Source organism: Anomalospiza imberbis, chromosome 2 (genome assembly GCF_031753505.1).
Source record: "Anomalospiza imberbis isolate Cuckoo-Finch-1a 21T00152 chromosome 2, ASM3175350v1, whole genome shotgun sequence".
NCBI lineage: Eukaryota > Metazoa > Chordata > Aves > Passeriformes > Viduidae > Anomalospiza > Anomalospiza imberbis.
The window spans coordinates 58,507,712-58,531,246 of record NC_089682.1 but is presented as its reverse complement, the minus strand read 5'-3'; the positions used below and the strand labels follow the sequence as shown (position 1 = coordinate 58,531,246).

At 37.5% G+C, this 23,535-nt stretch overlaps 1 protein-coding gene across 3 annotated transcripts in view; it reads right to left on the bottom strand.

The window, feature by feature from the left end:
• MIPEP (mitochondrial intermediate peptidase) overlaps positions 1–23,535 on the bottom strand; it is a 66,620-nt gene that overhangs the window by 32,299 nt on the left and 10,786 nt on the right. For all 3 annotated transcript variants that reach the window (XM_068181270.1, XM_068181272.1, XM_068181271.1), the window contains exons 8-14: positions 23,381–23,429; positions 22,678–22,738; positions 21,978–22,030; positions 7,604–7,757; positions 6,593–6,670; positions 4,155–4,359; positions 1,271–1,380 (exon numbers count right to left, since the gene is read on the bottom strand). In XM_068181270.1, coding sequence (XP_068037371.1) covers positions 1,271–1,380; positions 4,155–4,359; positions 6,593–6,670; positions 7,604–7,757; positions 21,978–22,030; positions 22,678–22,738; positions 23,381–23,429 — 710 coding nt within the window. The remainder of the gene's footprint in view (positions 1–1,270; positions 1,381–4,154; positions 4,360–6,592; positions 6,671–7,603; positions 7,758–21,977; positions 22,031–22,677; positions 22,739–23,380; positions 23,430–23,535) is intronic.

The following is a 23,535-nucleotide window of genomic DNA, read 5'->3' as shown; positions in this document are numbered from 1 at the left end:
GCAATCAGATTAACTCCATGCTGTTTAAACACTACATGAACTTTATAGGGAACATTAGAAAGTCTTATTTCTGTATGCGGATTCAAATAGATAAATGATCAACACTCCTGAACTGAGTTTAACTCCCAGATTTCAAAGACCTTTCTTAGTGCAATCAATTCTGCAGAAAGTATTGCTCTCTTGCAAAAAAAAAAAAAAAGAAAAAAAAGAAAATGATAAAAAAGATAAAAAAGATAAAAAAAGAAAAAAAGAAAAAGAAAAAAGGGAAAAAAGGAAAAAAAGGAAAAAAGAAAAAAAGAAAAAAAAAAGAAAAAATATTAAAAAGGAAAAAAAAGAAAAAAATTACAGAGCAAAATTTTCAGACAGTATCTATTAAAATAGAAGTTAAACAACCTATTTTCCTAACTATTCAATGGAGGCAAACATAATTCTTTATGTTCCATAATGTTATCTTCCATAATACTGAAATGCACTGAATGTTTAGTATTGGATAAAAAGCTCCAATGAAGTATAACACTACACAGCTTAGGAGGAATTTTTGAAATGTCTGTATAAATATAAATAATTTTCTATTACCATGTCTTAAAGTAACCACCAAAAGTCACCTTGCTACAAAGAGCACTGCTTCCCAAACATCCCACAGAAAGCAGATCCCTGCAATGGACTGATAAAGAATAACTTCATGTAAGAACGGCGCCAGAGTTTTAATGCAGAAATTCACAACTGACAGAACCTAACTAATACCAATATAATTCTAAACAGAGCAGTATGTTTTTCATCACAAAATATTTCACTCACTGCCCTACACTATGCTAAAAATGGAAATTTTGAACCACTGCAGATCATTTCCATTTACATCCATGATTGGCTACCTGTGCTTTACTTTAAGACAGACCTGAGAGAGTTCAATAACAAATGCTATTTTTGTCATAACTTACCTGTAATTATATTAAATCATTCCAAACAACTTGATTCACACAGAAGTTGTTCACCTACTATACCTTGTCGGAAAAAAAAGGCTGAACGTTTTAAATATGTAATTGGAACCTAGGACATAAGAATCTAGTATTCTTCCATAGATTACATTTATCTTTTTTTTGCAATGACAGTATTAACATTGTTTCTTGAATAACTGAAACTGTAATACTAAAATAACTTTCTCCATTGTTTATTTCTACTTTAAACATTATTCATTAATAACACATGTAAAGATGATTCTTTTGCTACATACATTTATTCCCATTTTCAAAATTTTACATTTTTTCCCTACCTGTCCTGTTTTATAATGCCTTGCAAACTGGTTAACCACTCGATAGTCATTTGCAAAGTACTCCATCAGAATTGAGGGAACTTCAGCAAAATCAGTAGCACATCTGGTTCCTAGAGGTAGAATAATTGTACACATTAGCATCTGCTATTTTCACTAACAAATAGTTAACTCTTCCCAAAAGGTTTTGCAACTTTCAGTTTGGACTTTTGGTGAACTTTAATGTTCTTTTATTTATTAAGTCAATATTTTATTTCCATTATTGTACATACTGCCAGAAAAGCTTCATTATAATCCTACACATTTTACTATAAATCACAAAGTAAAACAAAATATTTGAACAGCTGGGTGAGGCACCTTATAAAGCTCTGGATCACACCCTTTTTAAACTAAACCAGACTGTATCCAAACTGGCCCTACATGAAACACCAAATCTATTTAAGTGTCCTAAACCTAAATTAAACTACAATGTAAATAAAACTCTGCCTTAATCCCATTCACAGTTACAAGTTTTAGCTTCCATCTGTTTGCTGAGCTTACTTATGCTTTATATTAACCTCACTTTATGATATCAAGTCATTCATTCAAGGAACACTCCTGCAGATTGAAGACATGTTCTATGTAAGCACAATGAGGCAATACCTCAGCAGTTACTATTTTCAAAAAGCACTTTTCCAAAAACATTATTTACTCTAATCTTTATGAGCAGCTTACCCAATGGAAGATATTAAAAAGTGTAACACGTTGCCAAATCAAAACTTAATTTCTAATTTCTACATTGAAGTTAACAATGGAAAAGTTGTTGTTCTCACAGTGGACCCACTGGGTCATCACCTCTATGCCTGTCTGCCAGAAACAATGTCAACAGTCAGAATCAGTCTTAAATCCCAGTCTGCTTTTACTTTTATTTGAAGACTGTTGTTTAAAATTACTCCTTTGACCTCTACAAACCTTTCTCTAATTTTTAATCTTAACTTATAATCTGTTTATACTCAGTGATTCAGACTGATACTGCTCTTTAATATAAATAGCATTTATCACACTAAATTGATTACACGCCATTGATGACACGCCATCATTATCCAAAGGCAAGAGAAAGTCTAAGAAACTAACCATTCTAGTTCTCTGTACCTGCTGCAGTTTGAATTCGCCTTCAGACTAGACACACAAAATGAACATGCCCAAACACTTTCACCAGTACCTTTACCATTCTAATACTTACTGCTGTTACATACAGCTTTGATGTAATTTCAAATCACACTGAACCTTTTCATATACACATTAGCTATATGCACTTCTGCATTGACACATAAAACTGTGTTTCTGTCTGTCCACCACTGCTGAAAAATCCATTTGATAGCAAAAATTCTCCTTATATTCTGAAAATGCATGATCTGCACTGTGCAGTTCTGAATTAAAGAAAAGTAAGGCAGGAGAGAGTAGGAAAGATGCCAAATTACTCAAGCTCACCTCAACTAGAATGTCATATTTTATGTGCTCACAATAGCCTGCAGTCATCTTGTTTCCATACATTACCACCCGCATGTTCCATGAGAGCAGACAGCCCCTAACAGACATCCCTGGGACGAGCCCTTTGATTTTTACACATTCCAAATCCATTAAAAAAGGATTCTCTGCAGAAGCAACACCACTGACCTCCAACCTCCAATGCTGCTTTTGCAATGCTAGATCTGGAGTGAAATCCTCTGGGATGCAGGACTGCCTGGAGCGAAGGCAACACAGAAACCATACACAGGGACTCCTGGAAAATCTGAGCCTCAAAATAAACCACTTCCTGCCCCTTCAAGAGTTTGACATGCAGAAACACATGATTCAGTACAAGAGGAGAACTCACACCAAAGCAGCTATTTTTGGCATATAAGTATTCCTGTAGCTCAAGATGAGCAAGGCTATATGAGTGGAAGGAATGGGAGAGAGCCCTTAGTTGTACCAAAGACTATACAGAGCTTATACTGAAGGAATTATGCAGTGTTCATCTGTTTTAATTATGTCCAGTAATGACAGACTTATAAAATAGTTCAGTCAACTTTAATTTTAAATGGACAACTTAAAAAAAGAGTATTTTGCCACTGGGTGAAAAGGTATCTATTCATAAAATATTAACATTAACACCCCTTTGTATCATTAGCATAAAAATGGTAAAATATATTAAAAAAATAATTCTTCAGACAAGGGATTCACAATCTCATCCATTTCACAGTTTGTTTGTTTTTTTTTAAATAAGTAAATGTCTATTGCACTTGAGAGTTCCAGCACACTATTATGGAAAAGAATATACCAAGCTGTCCACAGGTTAAAAAAGTAGCATGCCAAGCAGCCTTAGCCAACATGGGTCTTTGACCTGTTTGCCACCACTGCAGAAGGTTATAGAAGCCAGAGACCTGCCAGCCAATACCCTCACTACTCTTTGAAAGACCTAATTCACTAATTTTCCTTCATTCATTTTCCTAAGCCATTTCCATCCCAGGATTCAATGTGGTTTTACAGTAGGTACAACCTATTTCCCAACCTCCAACTATTCCAATGATTATAAACTCCACATAAGACAAACTTGAAAGAGTGGATACCAGCAACAGAATAAAGATCAACAGTACATAAAGAAGAGATACAAACACCTAATCCTTATTAGAAAAAGAATATTCAAGTGTTGTTTCATTGAGTTCTACATAATATCTGTGGATCTGATACTGTATTGTTAAATCATCAAGGGTATAGAACTATTAACATGACAACCAGTTTTGGTTCATACTCCTTTTATTCTTCTGTTTTGTTCTGTCTATTTTTAATTGCTTTTTAAATCTACTCCTTTCTTCTGGAAATTAAACATTTGACTAAAACAAAAAAATCACTATTATAGCTTTCTTACCAGTGACATGTTGGTATCGAGTTCTTCCCAGCATAGAATGCATAGCATGTCCCATTTCATGGAAGAGATTCTCCATCATGCCAGGACTTAGTAGCGTTGGTGCACCCCTTGCTGAATTGGGAAGGCTCAGCATAAGAACAACTACAGGTAGCTGGTACTCTCCATTTTCCTTTAGTCTGCCTCCTCGAACTGTAAAGTGACAGTCCTTTTCAAGGTAAAAGCAAACACCGACAGCCAATGTCATTATATCAATGATACTAAAACAATGATTAAATTAAACTAAACTGTTAAATCAAATCTGAAAATATACTCAGTTACATGAGTAGAATTCAGTGCTGCTCTTGAACAACACTGTTTCTCCATCCTTACTATATACTTCAAATTCATGAAGAAATTACTTTATTCTGTAAAGGAAAGACTGTGTTACTTTTAGAAAATAAATTCATTTATGTTTTAGAATTATCAAAACCATTCAAACTTTCTAACAGGTATCATCACTAGCGACAAGAAATTTACTGATGTGTCAAATCCATAATGTACAGATTAAATTCTCTCCTCCGCCTTCAGCAGCAACTTCTTTATAAAATATACTACACAGAACTACTAGTATATTGTGAAATACTAGCAAAACAGAGTTACATATTAAACTAATGTAGATTAAAATTTTGTCCACTCATCACCTCACTAAAGGTGGTAATATGCAGATGCTTCTACTGACTGAAGAGTCTACTGCATCCTATTGCAAATACAGTGGCACTAGGTAGTGACTGAGCCACAACAGTTAGAACCATCTACATTTTTAAAGAGAATGTAGAATAAAAATTAGTAGAGTGTAAAGACTAGAGAATATAAATGTCAGACTGTTTCTGCTTGTAAACAGTAGGCCAGCAAACAAGTGTTTAAATATCTATCATTTCTCTAAACAGAGTTCTCTAAACACTTCTGTCATGGTTTGACACAGAAGCGAATTTTCTCAGGAAGTTGAGGTCAAACCAATCAGTGGTCAGGTTTGGATACTGGCACCTGGAGTGACCACTGAAGGCATGGACACGCCTCTGAGAACACAGAGGGTTAAAAGCAGGAACTCCCAGGGGGACTCTCTCTTTGGTTCCGATCAGTGAAGGATGCCCCTGCAGACAGAAGGGTGGAAAGAAACTGAGATGCCTTTGTTTCCCCCCCAGAGGAAAAGAGACAGAGAGCCTGATGGCACCTGGAATTTGCCCCCCAGAGGAGAAGGAGAATGGGGGGAAGGTGCCTATCCATGGGAGCTGGAGTTCTGGGCAGAGATTTCAGCTGTCCGGGGAGTCCGAGACTTTTAACCCTTTCCTGGGAAACGAAAGCTTTGTGAAATATTACTCCTCCTTGATTTGAAGGAGAAGAGAGACAGTCTGGGACCCGAGATGTTAGAAGAAGAAATTCTAGGTGGGAGGAGATGATGGAGTGGCTTTTGGCTGGACTTTTCTTGTTAGCCATAGACTGAACCAATTTCTCCTGCAACAGCGACTGCATTTTTAGGGAGATGCAAGAGACCTGCTTCAGCAACTACCAACACAGGAATGGAGTGAACAGAGAAAAGCTGAGGAGGGCATGGTGATGCCCTCTGTCTTCAGGAAGATGATCTCTGTTCTCAAGACCCTCAGCCCCAGGGGAGGAAAAGTTGGGGGGACTGTAGTCCCAAAATGAGAAACTGAACTGTTGTTTCTTTTGGTCCTTAGCAAAGCATCCTTAAAGGAGCCCTATGAGCAGTCTGTCCATGCTCGGTGGTGAGAGCACTGTGACATGGAAAGGAGAGTGTCACACTGGCAGATTTTCTCCAGACAGTGCCATGTGTGACATGGAAACACAAGAGGTGGCAACTGTGTTTCCTGGGGGTCTATAGTGCAAGAGAGACTCCTCTCTCCTTTGAGGACTGAGTATTGATTATCTGAAGGGCAATGACTTGATTGAGCGTCCAAGTTGTGTCGCACTGTGGTTTGTTGGAGTTTGGGTGGGGGGGGAGGAGGAATGTTTTGGAGGGTTTTCATTCTGGATTTAGTGTGTGTCTTTTATTATAGTAGTAGCTTAATAAAGTTCTTTCTCCTTTATTTCTAATCTTGGGCCTGGTCTGCTCTGTTCCTGATCGCATCTCACAGCATTTATTTGGGGAAGGTGCATTTTTCATGGGGGAACTGGCATTGCACCAGCATCAAACCATGACAACTTCATAACACCTGTTATTCTGTACCACAAAGAGTCTGAGTTCAGCCTGTTGGGTGTTTTTTTAAATGAAAGCTCGCTCTAAAAAATATTTCACCTGAACCCACACATGAAGTTACAGACATTCCCTGTTTAAATTTATTTTAAAATGAGGCAAGTTTTACTAAATTTATATTGAACGCAAATAGCACTAATGCTACAGTCATATAAAACCCAAGCTGAAGTCAGACCATAAATGTTACCTGATGTGGTTTATCAGGCCGCTGGAAGAAGTCACAATAGATGTACCCTAGCAAACCTTCAGTTTCATGAACAACAGCCTGAAGAAAAAACGAGTAACATTTTCATAGTGAAAGCACTGATGACATGCAAACTGAAGACATAATATTCAAATCTCAAGACTTATAATGAAGAAATAACAAACTGGGAGTAATTAATATAAAATCTGTTCTTAATTTTAATTGAAAATAAATACATGGACAAAATTCACATCTTGTATCTCAAACTACAGACATTTCTGCATTTCACTCAAAACTAGCCAGTCACAGATTAGTATTAAAAGTACTTTCTGTGTTAAAAAAGCCCACAAATGACAAACAGAAGCTGATTTACCACAGAAATAAAAATAGAAAGAGTAAGGAGTAATAAATTGACCCACAGGATATAAAGAACAGCATCTCTTGCTGGAGGCTGAGAATAGAAGAGCAGTGGAGAAGATCTGGCAATGAATAAATGTAGGAAGACAACAGAGGAACTTGGGAACCTGATAAGTAAGTTACTGACCAAGTTTTGATTTCCACACTCCCCTAAAAAGAGGGCAGAAAAATCAAAGTAAAAATCAATCTCAAAGTAAAGATGACTTAAAGAATTTAAAAAATGAGGTAAAGACACATGACAGCTAGGACACACATCTCCAGCATTCTAGTCATCTATGGTCATCACAAATTGAAACTAAAACTAACAGGGGCCATTCAGAAAGGTGCAACAATAATCTCCAAACAGAAACTGGTTTTGATTCAGGCCTCCTTGACACAGAGCTATTATTAAGGAAATAAAATACCAAACATCCAAAAGGCACTTAAAGAGATGATAAAGCTCTTGAGGTCTAAATTAAATTAAAATTAGACAACTAGTTTGTGTTTTCGATAGGTAACCCAGTTATTTTCTTTTAAAGTTTGATTCATAGCTCACAGGAACACACTATCTTGTTTATCTTCCCTTTGGTTTCAGATGCTGGGAACAAGAATACTTACCAACTTTCGAACATCTTCAGACCAAATCTCTCCTCTCTTTGTCTTTTCAGCATAGAGAGAGATCCCTAGGAGCTGACTGAACAAAGAGTTCAAACCTTCCATGCATGCCCCAAGAGAGAAAAATGGACAGTACAAGCCAGGATCAATGTTGTACCTAAGGAAATACAAGAACCTCAAACCAGTCAGTCAGCAGAGCTACATAAACTACAGTACTCACCTTCAAGCCACAGAATGTCACAAAATATACCAACCCAGCCCAAAGACCCTCAGTGAGAATATTTGGCTTTATTTTTCAAATAGTGAAGCCAAGTTAAAGGCACAATGCTTTGCAGTACCTCAATTTTTCTTATATTCAAATCTGGATACCAAATTCAACAGATGTTCACTATGATTTTCAGAAATGTGGTGAACATGTCGTCTAAACAGACCATGTCAACATGATGGGTGGCCAAGCAATGGCTTTTGATACTCACGAGGCCACTGGCACTCAAGTGCCTTTCCCATGCCAAGGCTGCACCGTGTGACTGATCAGAAAAACAAGCTGGCTTTGGCTGTGGTGTAAGCCAAATCCCCAGCTAGGGCAGGAAACCAACTGGTAAGCACTGCTGACTCTGCAGTCTTGCCTTTCACTGCAGCAACAGAAACACCAAGTAGACACAATCACCTCCCACACAAAAATCACACCTCAAGCTCTGGGGACTTTCTTGAACCATGTAGAAAATATCTTACAGCTGCAAGCCACCTGGAAATTTCAGTATGCGACATGGATTTCAAACATGGCCAACATAGCTTCCTGAGCCTAACCTCAACCAACTATGTTCAAGATGCTGTAGTACAGAAGACACTCATAGAGAGGAAGACATCATACATCTGCATGCACACACATAAGCGGAATAAACAAAACATTCAAAAAGTAGTTCAGAGATGTATGCAGTCTGTAGAAGGGTTTACACTACCTAAGACTCTGACCCTAAAAAGTAAACACACTACAAGTGTATCAAGCAAATAAATGCTTTGCAAAATTACACCTTTCAGAAGCTGATTAGCGCCACACAACTCTTTTGAGACAACAGTAAAATCAGAACTGGAATCTGCTTATAGCTGTGTGTGCACCCCAAACAGCAAAAAATACTCTTGCCTCATTTTACATACAAAGCCCAGGTGTTATTTTATACCATTTTCTAGGGTCTGAGAGTAAAGACTGTTTAACTCTAGACAATCACAGTCACTGAAATTTAAACATGCATCAGCTAGACTACAATAGCTGGATGCCAAAGATGAGACCCATACTGTTTTAAGGCCTGGGATCAAAAGGCTTAGTTACAGACCAGCTGTGAAAGAACCAGCTAATCCCTACCCACACACCTACTCTTCCTTCCTTCCCACTCCCACAGGGAAGACCTGAAAAAGAAGCCCACTAGGGATACTTCATTTGCCAAAGTGCTGCTTACTATTGCAGCTCAAATTCACTGATGAGCATCACTGAGCTGTGAGGCACAGCAGGGTGGGGTTACTCCTCTAAGCCACAATATGGTCAGGTACAAGATTTTGCTTATTTTCACACCACAAATGCAAGAAGCTCAAGTCAGTGTATTCCATTCTATTTTAAACTATACTAGAACATAGAAAATAAAACAGATTTTGCCTCTACCACACTGACACATTTTTTCAAGAACTTCCCACTTAAATTCATGAACTGCACGCTTCCATGTGCTCACTTTCCTTCTTGCTCAAAAAGTCATTACACCCAAGGAAATAAGCATGACATAAATCACTTTAGATCAAGTTAGATAAAAAGACTGAAAGCAAGTCGCTAAAAGAAACCAGAAAAGATGAGGTAATTTTCATATAAGCCACAGAAATTCAGAGTACAAAGGACACTGACTGACACACAGAGCTTCCCCCTTCCACCTCAATATACAGAATTAAAGGGTATGTGTTGAATATCCTAAGAGTTTTTAACTCAGTAATTCCTAAGAATTGCAATACTTTCAACAGTGGCCCTTTTTGGAAAGCTTTAGCAGGTAAATCTCAGATGTCTCCACACTTTTATAGAATCATCCAGTGATTGCGTTCTGGTCAGACTGTTACAATGAAAACTGAAACATACCATCAAGTGCTTCAGACCGCCTAATTCTGCTCTGAAGCTCTCCCTGCATACAGACTACAAGACCTGTTAAAACAACCCTTCTTTGGTAGCAAATCATAACAACCTCCACAATAGTTTAGAACTGGTTTTTGTCATATCACTTTAAAATCTTGTACTATCATCCTACACGCCACTATGAATAGTAAACTGAGTTTTCCATTTGTAATTCAAAGATTTGCTTCTTTAACTAGTATCTGGCTACAAAAGAACTGTCTCAATATACACCAAAGACAAGCTCAAGCGGCTTCACTGCACAAGGGCTGTTTGCAGGGCTTTTTTGCTGGGTGCATTTCAACCAGTCCTGCCAAATCTACGCTTATTTGCAAAGCCTGCACACCCTCCTCCCCTACAGACATCCAGTACCATCCACGATTCCTGTGCTATTTCCTCCCTGGCCAGTGGGAGAAGAAAGACAAGCATACAAGCTATTCCAAGAAAGAAACATATGATACAGTACTACAAATACACACTTCAGTAAATCAAAATTTAACACTACCAACAGCTCACATTCATAACAAAACATCAGATTTTCACAGCTGCGGGAAATTAAAACATGTTACTCCCAACAGTAAGTTCAGCTGCAGGATAAGAGAACATGAAAATAATAAGAAATTAAAGAACAGACCCTTGAAAACACTTCATGAAATTAGATAACTTTTACACAAGAAATAAGAAAAATCAAAAGGTGTAGAGACTGCTCAAAATTTTCTAAAAAGCATAGTTTTTTTTCATGGACCAGCTAACCCTGGAAACCATTTCCAAGTACATGAAAGACAAGAAAGTCACCAAGAACAGTCAGTATAGATTCAGCAAAGGCAAGTCATGCTTAAATAACTTGATAACCTAATATGATGATATAACTGGCCAGGCAGAAAAGGAGAGAGAAGTGCACATTACCTCCTTGGACTTCAGTGAGCCACTTGACACTGTCTCCCTTAAGACCCTCACAGAGAAGCTGTCAAAGTATGGGCTGGATGAGCAGACTGAAAACTGGCTGAATAGCAGGGCTCAGAGGGTGATCAGTGCCACAGTGGCTGCTTGGAGGCCAAGGACCAACAGTGTGCTCCAAGGGTGAGTACTGGGTCCAGTCCTGTCCTGTCCAGTCATTGGCAGATAACACCAAATTTTCATCCAAACTTGGAGGAGTGGCTGATACGTCAGAGGGTCTTTTTTCCATCCACTGGAACCTTTACCGGTTTACATGACAAATGAGCTGACAGGAACTTCAAGAAATTCAAAAAGTTCTCCACTGCACCTGGGGAGAACAACCCCAAGCACCAGTATGTGCTGGGGGACACCCAGACCCAGCAAGAAAGGAGTTGCGCAGACAGGGACCTGTGGGTCCTGGTGGACACCAAGTTAAACATGAGCCAGCAAGGGACCCTTGCCACACAGAAGGTGACCGGCACCCTAGGGGCATTAGGAAGAGCATGGCCAGCAGCCTCGGGGAGGTGACCCTTCCACTTTACTCAGCACTGCGTCCAGTGTTGAAGTGCTGTGCCCAGTGCTCAGCTCATCAGGAAAAGAGACACAGCCACACTGTTCAGCCTGGGAAAGAGAAGGCTCAGAGGGATCTTAATAAGGAGTATAAATTCCTGAAGGGAGCATGCAAAGAGGACAGAGACAGGCTCTTCTCAGTGCTGTCCAGTGACAGGACCAGAGGCAATGGGCACAGAATGGAACATAAGGAATGGAACATAAGGTATTGCATCTTAACATCAGCAAACATTTCTTTCCCAGTGAGGATTAGCAAGCAGTAGCACAGGTTATTCTTAGAGGCTACAGAGTCTTGCAACTTGGAGATACTGAAAAACTGCCTGGACTTGATCGTGGACACTCAGCTCTAGGAGACTCTGCTTTAGCAGGGGGCTGGACCAGATGACCGCCAGAGAAAATTTCCAACTCAAATTATTTTGTGAAGATGTCATATGGAGCCTAGCACTAAGAGCACACAGCTGCAGCATGAGACAGATTCCAGCTTTATCAGAGGAAGACAATGTTTCATACTAATCACAAAGGATTACCACATTCAGCTGAAATACTGGATAAATGTGTTTGCTGGAGGGGTGGAAAAAACAACCTCTGAAACTAAGTGTCATTTCATTTCAGTCAAATACACAGATATGTACTAGCGGGACAAAGCAATGATATTTCTTCATGGATAGAAAAGCTGACACTAATATATTGCAAGGAGAGGATCAATGCCTACTTCTCATTTTCAGCATTCCTTGAACAGGCACAACGTCCCCATGACCCCACCCTAGGATGAAAAGTATGGGAAGAAGGCTTTCTGATAAATACTTTGTAATATACTGTCACTGCCCAAAGTGAGGAGAGGGGGTGGGGTGGTGGCAGGAAGTCAGTCTGTAATAGTTTTGTCCTTTGAAAAAAGCATGATACTTATCCACCCCCCCTCCCAGAAAAATAGCAGTACCAGACTATAATGCCTTAAGGCAGACTCCCCAGAGGAACTAGCCCCCTACTCTGGCTAATGTTTGAAGATGTCACAATCTTGACATTTTGAGTACAATGAGGTCCTGACTAAACAACCACTTTAATACAAACGACACAAAGTTAATGTCAGTCCCTTCTGGTAGAACATTACCAGGATCAAACCTCTCCCACATTTAATGAAAGATGTGTGTTAATGTTCTTCTTGCCAATGGAAATTTGAAAAAAGTTTTGAAAACCAACATTTTTTTATACAGAATGCCAAAACAAAAATGTTTCTACTTCTGATCTCAACTGTCCATTTGTGCCTTGCCTATTACACCAGTGTGCAAAAAAAAAAAAAAAAAATCAAAGCTGAAGATATTGAAAAACCCTCAAATACCACTACTGTCTTATGCCCCAGACTCAATACTTAACTTACTTCTGGACATACCTGGCAGCAGTCAGCAGAGATTATTATACCTTGAATTATTTGGCATCCACTGTTTGCTAGCCAATGCAATGTCCTAGGAGTTATGCAGAAAGGGGTTTAAACCCATAATATAGTGCAATTATCACAATCAGACTATAATAACCAAAAATACTTCAAAATGAGTACCGGGGTAGTGAAAAAAAAAAAGCTACTCCTCCAAAAAGTGTGTAATACATCTTCAAAAATCTTTGTCTAAATACCAGCCTATACCCCTAAGCAGTAATCATTCCAGACACCAAAACAGATTCAATTCCCAAGTTTTGAATTTGGTCCTACCTCATACATGAAGTCTATCTTCACAAATTAAGTACAACCAACTCTAAGTGAAGAAAACCTAACCCCAAATTTGCACTGATTCCAGGAAAACTCTCTCTTTGGGCTTACTTAGGAACAGCAGTAAGCCAAAACCTCAGCTATCTGAAACTGATGTTCTATAACCAAAACCTCAGTTCCTGGACTTATTACTGATAGGTGATCTTGCCTTTCAGTGGCAAGAGCAAGCATATGACTGACTCTTTTCTGTGCCCCCACCTTCAAGATCTAATGTTACTCACTGAAAAATAAAAGGTGTAACACTAGGTAAGATTAGATGACAATGGGGAAAAGGGAAGAAATTGAAAAATTTGAACCTTCCCCAAAAATAAAATTACTCAATGAACAGAACAGGAAATGCTGCAATCTCTACTACACCTCTAAAACTTAAATCTGGCATATGGGTGTGGGTAGAAAAGTATTTGGAAGAGTTTACAAAATAGATGCTCCCTTCTTGAAGATTCTTGGTTGATTTCAGACTCTCAAATGGTAGCAGTCATTAGCAACTTCATTATTTCCAGATGACAAGAAAAAAAAGCATCTGTTAGCTAGCAAATGGTTACCCAACCTCAGTTACTGACAGCTTCATCATGTTAGTGGGACTGCAAGAACACATTTCCCAGGCGCAGTATTTTGGCATTCAAATTCATACCAATCTAAAAACATGGTAGCTCAACTTTCAGCAGAAATGGGGACTGTGACAGCAATCGAAACTTCTCTCCCCTCAGTCCTTTCAAAGAAAATTCTCATGCTGTTAGAGGGTCTCAGGCTGTATCTTCAAAACACACTCTGACCTGGGCCAGATTTTGTAAAACCCTACATAAATCTTTAAGATGAAGACTTCTCTCAATACACTCCTTCAGCATTTTAAATTGCCCAGTAACAAAGACAGAACTTGTATGTGTAGGATGCAGAGGCTTTTTGAGGGCTGATCCAAGACTGTAAAATTAATTTCTCCTGAAGCTAAAGGGAAAATTCAAAGTTCCCCATCTTCTATCCCAGGTGTATGGTGCTTCTTTGATCCCTTTTTTTAAACATGAAACTAAGTGTATTTGTAAATGCAGACTAAGGTCTCCCAACAAAACCCTACCAAAACCAAGGCATTCCTGCCTTGGCAAGGGGTTGGACTAGATTATCTCCAGAGGTCTCTTTCAACCCTAACAATTTCGTGATTCTGGGATTCCACTGCACATTACTTTTCAATCAACAGAATGAAAGTATAACTTCAGTGAATGAATTAGCTGATACTGACTGACTCTACATAAAAAAAGCAGAATTTCCAAAGTGCTTTAGCTTAGCCTGCCCTTGAAATGCTCACTAGCCAGAGCAAAGCTATCTCCATAATCTACATGCTAATAAATGTTGATGACTCTACTGTGCATATAATTATTTTTATTATATTACATGTTAAAGCAGTAACCATTCTAAGAATCACTTTATGCACAATTTTTAAGCTGTTATCAATTGTGAACTTGAATAGTTGTACTGCTTTCTATTTAAAACAAATAGTAAAAAATTGAAATAAAACTGCAAGAAGCAGCTGCTTTATTATGAGCACACTCTGGCAAGTGGCCTCCACATTTATTCAGACAAGTTACGATTTTATCTCCAACAGGAAGTGCACTCAAGTATTTTTGGGAAAAGAAATCAGAAAGGAAATTATCATGACCCACACTGAACTACAGTAACAGGCACTCTGCTACCAGTAAGGGTTCTGCTAAGGGTTACTGCTGCTAGGAAGAAAGGTTAATGTTCTGGAGACAGACAACATTTAGTGACAATAACTACTGCAAAGAAGAGCTGGAAGACAGGTTTTCGTGTATGTTGTAATTTGCAGCCCCAGAAGAGCAGACAGACTCTTCTGCACATGGCAGAATAAGATCACCAGAAAAGCATTGTATTGCTGTCTCCAAAGCTAGCAAACACATGGGAACATGGTTACAACATTTCCTAAGGAAGAAAATGGATTCAGGGCAGCTAAGCAAGCCAGGGCAAGAATCAAACACCCTGTCTGGATACTCTTTTGCTTAAAATGTGAGTTCTGGGCCTTAGGATACCCATGTCACCAGAGAAGGGTGGACACAAATATTATGATACTTTCAAGCTTAATAAGGTACCAGTTAGAGGTAACTAGCACAAGTCTAGAGCTCAGCTATGAGCTCTTGCTTCTTCCTGAAACTTAGGCTTCCCTGACTGGACTGCATGTTGTATCATTGAATCACAAAAGGATGAAGAGCACAGTATTTTCTATGGGAATATGCCTTTGAAAATGCAGGCAAGAGATGGATCTCAGATAGTGTTAACTTTGCAGAGAATTATATACTCCAGCCAAAAAGATTTCTTACCATGTAACATTTCCTCTAGTGTATCCCTGGTAAAACAATGCAGGTATGCATTGATTTTTGGTATTTTCAATTTGCACTGCTATAAAAAGATTTTCCCAACTACCCTTGAACTTGAGCACATAAGTTTTCTTAAGCCATTATGTGAAACTTAAAGGATCTGAATGTAATTCTGGAAGAAGAGGAAAAGGAAATATCAAAACTTCTATCCGTTACAGATATACACACACCCATCAGAAAACAATGATTAATCTAAATGATTAATCTAAAAGACTTCCTGAAATCAAGGATTTTGTACATGCCTAGATATTAATAATTTCTTTTTAAAAGGTTGCTTTTATTTTTGATGTAGGAAATATAACATTTATGTAAAAAAAGTGGACACCAACACACATTCAACCCTGCACAAATCAGTAACAGCATCAACAAATATATACATGAACTCCTCTCAGTGGAAAAAGAGTATTTTCCTCTGTGCCAAGCTTTCAGTTAAGCTGCTTTGACTTAAGAAAGATAAAAATCAAGTCTCAAAGAGGTCCCCTTTATTGTAATATGGAATATTAAATTAATTGTTTCTCCTGTAGAATTGCATAACTCTCATGCTTACCTGTCGAAAACTGTAAAAGACTGAGACACAAACTTGAACATAATAGGTACGCTCTGTATTCATTTTGCAGATTCCACTAACTTAACTCACTCTGAACATCTGATTTCAAATGCCAAAGCATTTGTATATATAACAAAGCCCAGGAAAGATGAAACGTTTCTCACATACTCTATGTCAGAATGTGAGCTAAGTTACTTTAAAAAGAGAAATCTCAGTAGCCTCCTAACAAAAGTAGAAATATCAAAGAAAGCTGTAGTTTCTTTAATGTAAATTCCTACTTCTTATTAAAGGATAAACTACATTTAAGGAATCCAGACACTTTACTTTCACAGTTTGCAGCCCAGCAGTATTTTTAAGAGAAGCAAAATAGCCAAACCAATTAAAAAAACGATTATAAAAAGAAGTTAACTGACACAATGAGGTTTGGTTATTCTTCAAGAACAGCAGGCTTCAAATAAAAAGGCTGTGCCCCTGTGAGAAACAAAGATGTAGTATGTGATTATAAATAATTATTTCTAAGCTTGTATGACCTCACTGAGTCTAAATAAAATGCAGACTCTTAAAATCACTTTCATTTAAGCTGTGTCTATGGAACGAGGCTAAGACTGTTTTGTGCGACATGACTTTCATCTATTCAATTAAGAATGCTTTTTATAAAATTGAACATTAGGGATATTTGAATCAGGATCACTGTTCTTCAGAACACAAGCATTCAGACTCTTAACAATTGCAAATTAGCTGCCAGGCAAAAATTCTTATCGGTGGCTATAATATGTAGTCCCCGATATATCCTGACCTCTCTGGGGGTTTTTGTGGAAAAATTATTATCCTTTTGACATCCACAAAAATATAGACGACAAAGTTAACTATCTCTAATAAAACAGATCCTGTCAAAACTTTCAAAGAAACTTGAAAAGATCTTGTTAGTGAAGATAAAAGTGAGATGAAACCCTCAGGTTAACTTGAAAGATTAAGACAAGGAAAACCCTTTCCAATTTTCATTATATGCCAGACTATGAAACTTAATTCTTCACCTAAAGGGAGGCTCTGAACCATGATTTATAGAAAACTCTGGATTCCTTAAAAATGATAACAATAATAATAATAATAGAATGCCTTTGTACTCTCATCAACCATAAAGCAGCACCTGTATTTCACCTTTTTTCTTTCTGTTAATTGTACTTCCTAGAATATTTTGGAGGAGGTCAAGAGGTACTTTAGAATATTGGTATCAACACTGCACACAACTTTTAGATTTGATTTAGTTTTCAAATCAACAATTTGTTTTTCTGTAATGTTTTGAATAAAGAAATAATTATTGAATTATTCTGCTTTATTATATAAAGCAGAATTGAATTCTGCTTTACAGCAATGCTTTTCAATAACTTTCAGGTTTTCCTCCAAAAAGCTTAATCCAGCAGCTTTAGTGACTGGTGAGTTAAAGTGAACTTTCTTTCTATACTTACATTAGTTGATTTAACAGAAGGCACGTCTTACCTTTCTTACAAATAGTTTGTTACAGGAAGTTCGCCTCCTCTCTGAGCACTTTGGTTGAAAGATTTCCTATATTTCACATATATATATTTCCCATATATATGTATTTCCTATATTTCCCATTTCCAAAATATTCCCATATTTTGCATTATGTTTCCACTTCACTTTCAAATTGAACAGAGTGACAGTTGTCTCACATGTTCTGCAAAGGGTCTGGGCTATACTTCTACATGGCATTCCCAAGAGAGAACAGTCTTTCATAAAAATAAAAATAATTTTACAAAAAGCAGCCATGCATAAATTTCTTTACTAGTAACTTGCAAACCTCAATATTAATTGCAGCTTTTAGGAACTTGCGAAACATCCAGTCACATTTTCATACCTTGGTACCCGTCTGAAAAAACCCAAAAGTGTTGCCCACCTTCCCCTGAAGCCAGCAAACTATGTACAGTCCCAAGAAGAAAGGAGGTGATTTATTCCTAATTTCTGCTAAGATGGCACCCTAAAATCCAAATACCTGCAGCTGTCATGGTGGCTTCTCTTTCTTACACATCAGGAAACAAACTTATTTTTGCATTGATCTGTCATCCTCAAGGCTGGTCTTATTTCCTTCTGCAGTCCCAAAGAAAGGGACTAGCACAGAGTCAGTACTCTGCAAGCACATCACAGTTTCAAGTGGAATAAAATCTGGGATATTTTGGCAAAAATCCTAACAGTGAATTATAGCCAGTGAAGTCAACCTAGCCTGGCAAGAACCACCGGTCAAGGAAACAGAAGTCAATACCAAGTACACAAAGCTCACTGCTGATGGTTCTCAATAATAGTTCTGCACCTTTGTCAGAAGTGATTAAGAACAGCCAATCCTACCTTCAAGGCAAATGGCTGACCTCAAAAAGTCTCTCACAGCATTTTGCGGTGATTTTCTCTTGTGTTTTTTTCTCTGACCTGGAAGAAGTCAGCAGAACTACCACATCTTTGCAAGATCAGGGCCTTGAGAATTACAGCAGCACTTACTGAGAAGTAATGCAATTTAATTAATACTTGGGTACTTGTCTGCACTAAAATGCAACATTATTATTTTTAAAATATACATATTAGACATCTTCTTACTTGTTAGATGTTGAAGCATGTTCTAGCATTGACTGGTTTATTACCCTGAGCCTGCCAAAATTCTTGAGGTTCTCCTAATTACTCTATCTTCTTTTAAGACACTACTACCATGAATTTCAGACTTTTGTCTCCTGTTTCTCTTAAAAGCACATTTATACTGACATTTATTTTCCCTGCCTCTTAAACTATAGCTACAAAATATTACACAGTCTTAAGTGTAGGTTTAAAGCCAGAGAGGCTACTTAACATAGTCTGGAAGAAAAAAAATAGTAAAATATCCTGATCCCATCAAGGGGAGGCTTACACTTTTGAAGTAGGATCAAGTTTCCAGGGAAAAGACTTGGTGAAAGCTGACAGAAACAAAATTGTTGTGGCTGGGTTTAGAGAGAACAACCGCAACTCTGCGGCTTGAGTCTGGAGCGCCTCCTGCTGTTCAGGGGACAGAACAGCAGCAACGGTCGGTACGCCGTGCAAAGAAGTGACAAAAACCAACCCGATGCGACAGCAAGTACCATCAAAACTCTGCAGTCCAAACGCATGAGGGCATCCTGCATCCTTCAGAAGTAAACATCTACTTCTTAAAACTAGTTATTAGAAATCTGGTGAAGGATTTGTTTCCTTACTCCTGCTACAATAAAGACCAAATGTATATTTAGAAGATAAAATACATAAATACATTTAAAATACACAACATGCCGCAAATATAAAATAGACACCTTAAAAATATGTCATGAGTTTCAGTGTCATTCGAGATGTAGCTGGTCAAAACCTGGAGGACTAAAGAGGAATGGCTGAATAGGCCAAACTAAGAAACAGTAAACATTTTCCAGCAGACACGTCATCCCATTAAATATTTCTTGCACCCCCTAGTGCTGAGTTACTTAATCAAGAACTGAATCCCCATAGCCTGTTTCTTTATACCTACACCTGTGAAGACAGTCTGCATCTTATGTACCTAACAATATGTTCTTATGCGTCTTATGTACCTAGGAAACTGTGGGTCTGTACTTCAGCTGGAGCCACGGTGACAACAGTAGTCCAAAAGGAATACTCAAAAGCATATATTTGCTTCCATTTCAACACAAATGTTTTACTAAGCAGAAGAAACAGAAATTCCTAATACAAAAACCTACCATGCAAACTACTACTGAGTCCAAAAACATGAGAGACAAATACATAAGCCATGCTCTGCGCACAGCACTACTAGAAATACAACCATGGCATTTCTGTTAAAGACCTAAAGCTAAAAGTAAATTTCTTCCAAAAGAAAGAAACCCTTGGAGAACAAAAAAAAAAAAAATAGAATAGACTAAACAAAGAACAAGAGAAATGCATGACAGTTAAGTGCATCTTGTTTGAAAACATATTTTGTGATTCCAAGATGAAAAAATGCAAAATAAAATAGAAGTAAAAATAAATCGTTGAACCTATAAATAAAGAAAAGAAAATAATTTTTTCTTAAAAAAGCATTCCATCATTTCCCATGGAAAAAACCAACCAACCAAGAAAAACAGCACTTTTCCTTAGATGAATAATTTAATACTGCAAGGTAATTGTCTCAGTTAGGAAAAGAGTAACAACAAATAGCCAAAAGTCAAACTCCAGCCAAGCATGAAGGTTTGTGAGACAGATACAGTTCTCATCTTTCAGTTACAAAAGTGCTGAACTGAACACACCATAGCATGCAAAAGGCATTCAAGAAGGGATATGGTCAAACAAGGTAAGTGCAAATACAAGGAAAAGGACAGAAGATTCCCATTGGGATAACAGGATATTTAGGGCACAAACATGACAAGGTATATTCCCACCCTCTGGCTGTTGTATGAATACTCTGACTCCTGCCTAGTTTCACTCATAGAGCACAGTCCTCGTCACTATGCAGAGGAGAAGGGAGTTTTAATTTTCAGAGCTGATTACCCAGTGTCCAGTACCCTGCTAACCATCCACAATATGAGCAGAATAAATGTAAAGCCTTGTTCCAGCAGTTAGATCAAACACTTTTTCCAAAGACAGGCAACTATCCAGAAAACAGGACTGTGAAAGATCTACACTCTTGTGTTAAAGCAAAGCAGCTCTGCACACAATGGAAAGGAAAATTACTTTTTTTCCCCTGTCTTGTAGATGCTTGTATACCTGCCAGAAACAAATAATCCTACGCAAGCTGGAGGGAGATAAACATTGGGCCCCAATCCTGGATTGTAATCAGGGAGGCCCTACACAGATTCAGGAGACTCTTCACACTGATCCAACTTCCAGACTTGGTGCCTGAATACAAAAAAATAGCAAAGATACACTGCCATGTCTAGGTCTGTTTTACCTGCTCTTCCTTCACAAAGAAACCATGCAATTCTTAAAGTAACTTAATTGGGTCTCTTACAAAGCCCCCCAAGGAAAGGAAACATTTTTCTTTCTAATGCCAAAAGGAGCACAATAATCTACTTGTGATCATCAGCAATTCAATTATGAGATGGTTAGCTTCATGAGGAGATCTAAGAAGGACAGTAAGACCAGTAAGACTTAGGACAATTAGCATCAGAAGACACTCTTCCCGGAGAAGTAACAAACACAGTGCCTTCTACACCTAATGCTCTAACCCTTATGGCACACACTAATTCTGAAAACAACTAGGCCAGCTGCTGGCAAACTTTTCATGCCATGTCTATACTACCACAGGTTTCTGACCCAAAGTAAACTACTATTTTAATCAGATACATCCAGTCTACGTTTGTTTTAAAACCAAAAAACTGTAAATCTACAGTGAAGGAAGATTTTTTTCTTAAACCTCCTTGTGAGAGCAGCACGTCTTTCAATTATCTTTTCTAACAGAAACCTCAAAGGTCACTGCTGCTGATCTAATAAAGGCAACATGCAGGGCTTACATCTTTCAGTGCTGACATCTCATTATGTGCAAAGGCCCTGTGTACTATTTAAGTCTTTGTAAAGGATTTATTTCCCAGTCTTTGCAAGAAAGATAAGAATGAATTCTATCCATAAACAGTAAAGATTTACAGAAGAAGTTCCTATTTCAATTCTGCAGAAGAGGATGAAGTTGCACATTCAGTAGGAAGCACAATGAAGTTAAAATATAAAGTTGTTCAGCGCTCAAAATTTATTTTTAAACATTACTACAGCCCAGCTAAGAACTAAAAGCAAAACAAGAATAAGGATTTTCTATCTGTTCTTGAACTGCTTTGTCCTCTTTTATCTTCAAAGAGGGTCAATACTTCCCTGCAAAACAACACAGGAGCCAAAAACTTGTACAGGCACTCCAGCAGTAACTAAAAAATATTACAAACAACTCTTCCACCAGAAAATATTTATTTTTTCATATTGAGGTACATCTTCAAAGAAAAAAATCCTGTTTATGTTGAGGACTTTCTTTGTCTTTATTGTAAGGACATTCATTTACATTACAATCAGGAACATAAGGAGCTTACCTCTCAGCACGAAGGACTCCACTGTAATAGGGGTGATCCCATGGCATCAGCATCTGAAAGAGAATTCCAGCTTATAATTACAATAACAGACAACAAGTGAACCCTAAGTAAAAGTTTTGTTTCACTTGAGTATTTTTGCAGTTTCAGTAAGTCACAGAATTTTGAAAAGTAATGTGAAACAGGGCTCAAACCAAAAATAGTATCATATATCATATGATAACTTTTTTAACTGAAAACTTCTTTAACATTTCTTGGAGATTGGTCTTCTTATTCAACTATATGATAGGACTTCATACTAGATTTGAAGAAATACACTCCGTTCAAATAAAAAGATAGATCTAGATATGTACAGCATTAAGATACATTCAATGTAGCATACAAACTGGGCTTAAATCTAACCTAATGTAGAGCCCTTATTTATCAAATGAGTCAATTAATTCAAAGCAAAGTGATAATCCCTTTCAATGCTTTATGTTTTGGTTATCTCAATATCACTTTGTATAAACCAACAGCTCTCTCATACTCAGTATTTGGTTTTAATACAGCAACTAAGTAGTCAGAAAGCATTTGAAGCCAGAGGAGAGAATGTTTCTAATTCTACTACATCTTGTACACAGAAGCAATTGTAGAACATGATTACCTTATACAATGTTTTTTAAAAGAAACAAAAGAGACAATCATATATGGAAATGTAACTTACTGAATTGTGGGGATTGAGCTTCATTTTCATCTTTGTCATCATTTCAAAGTCTTTTTGAGTTCTGAAAGATATTTTTATTATGAAAACAATAATGAAAGATTTTTGAGCAGTGAAATACAGCACATGATAATATTGCATCCTAATAAAATGTCCATCATCAGAGATTTATAGTACTATATAAAATGACTAGATAAAATGGCAGGCCCCCATACAACAGTAGAAGAACTTTTTCACTCTGCTTCTGCCATTAAGGTACTCTCAAATTCAGTCCCTCTTCCTGTGGTTGTACAGCTCAAAAGCATTTTCATTTTTACAATACACCCAGTGATTAAACTGTTTTGTGCTGTGTGGAGTTCAGGGTGGCAAGAGGGACAAATAGGGAAATTTGTTTTTAAATGCAAAATATATGGTGTTGTGCATATGGCAAAAAGACCAGGAGAGGTGTTCTACACTTCAGCTTGGTTTTCTTGTTTGCTGTTAACTGCACTTCCTGCATTCAGTCCTGGGTGTTCTCTGATCACAGACACAGAATTTATTCTAAGCACACAGCTTTCTCTTTCTCTCAAAATTTTGGGGAAGTCTTGGCTTTTGTTTCATCAGAGCACATAATAAGCAGCACTGACTAACTTATTACTGAACAAGTCCCTCTATTCTTGAAATAAAGAGTATGGTTAAAAAAAAAAACTCAGTGAAAAAGACATACCTTTTAGACAACTGCTCAGAAAGCTTCTCCAGAAATTGTCTTACTGTTTCTAGAAGGAAGGAAAAAATATTGAAATTATTCTTCCCTAAAGGATGTTAAATTTACATGAGAATATTCCAAACAAAAATTTCATTAGATTTTTTAACAAACTACTC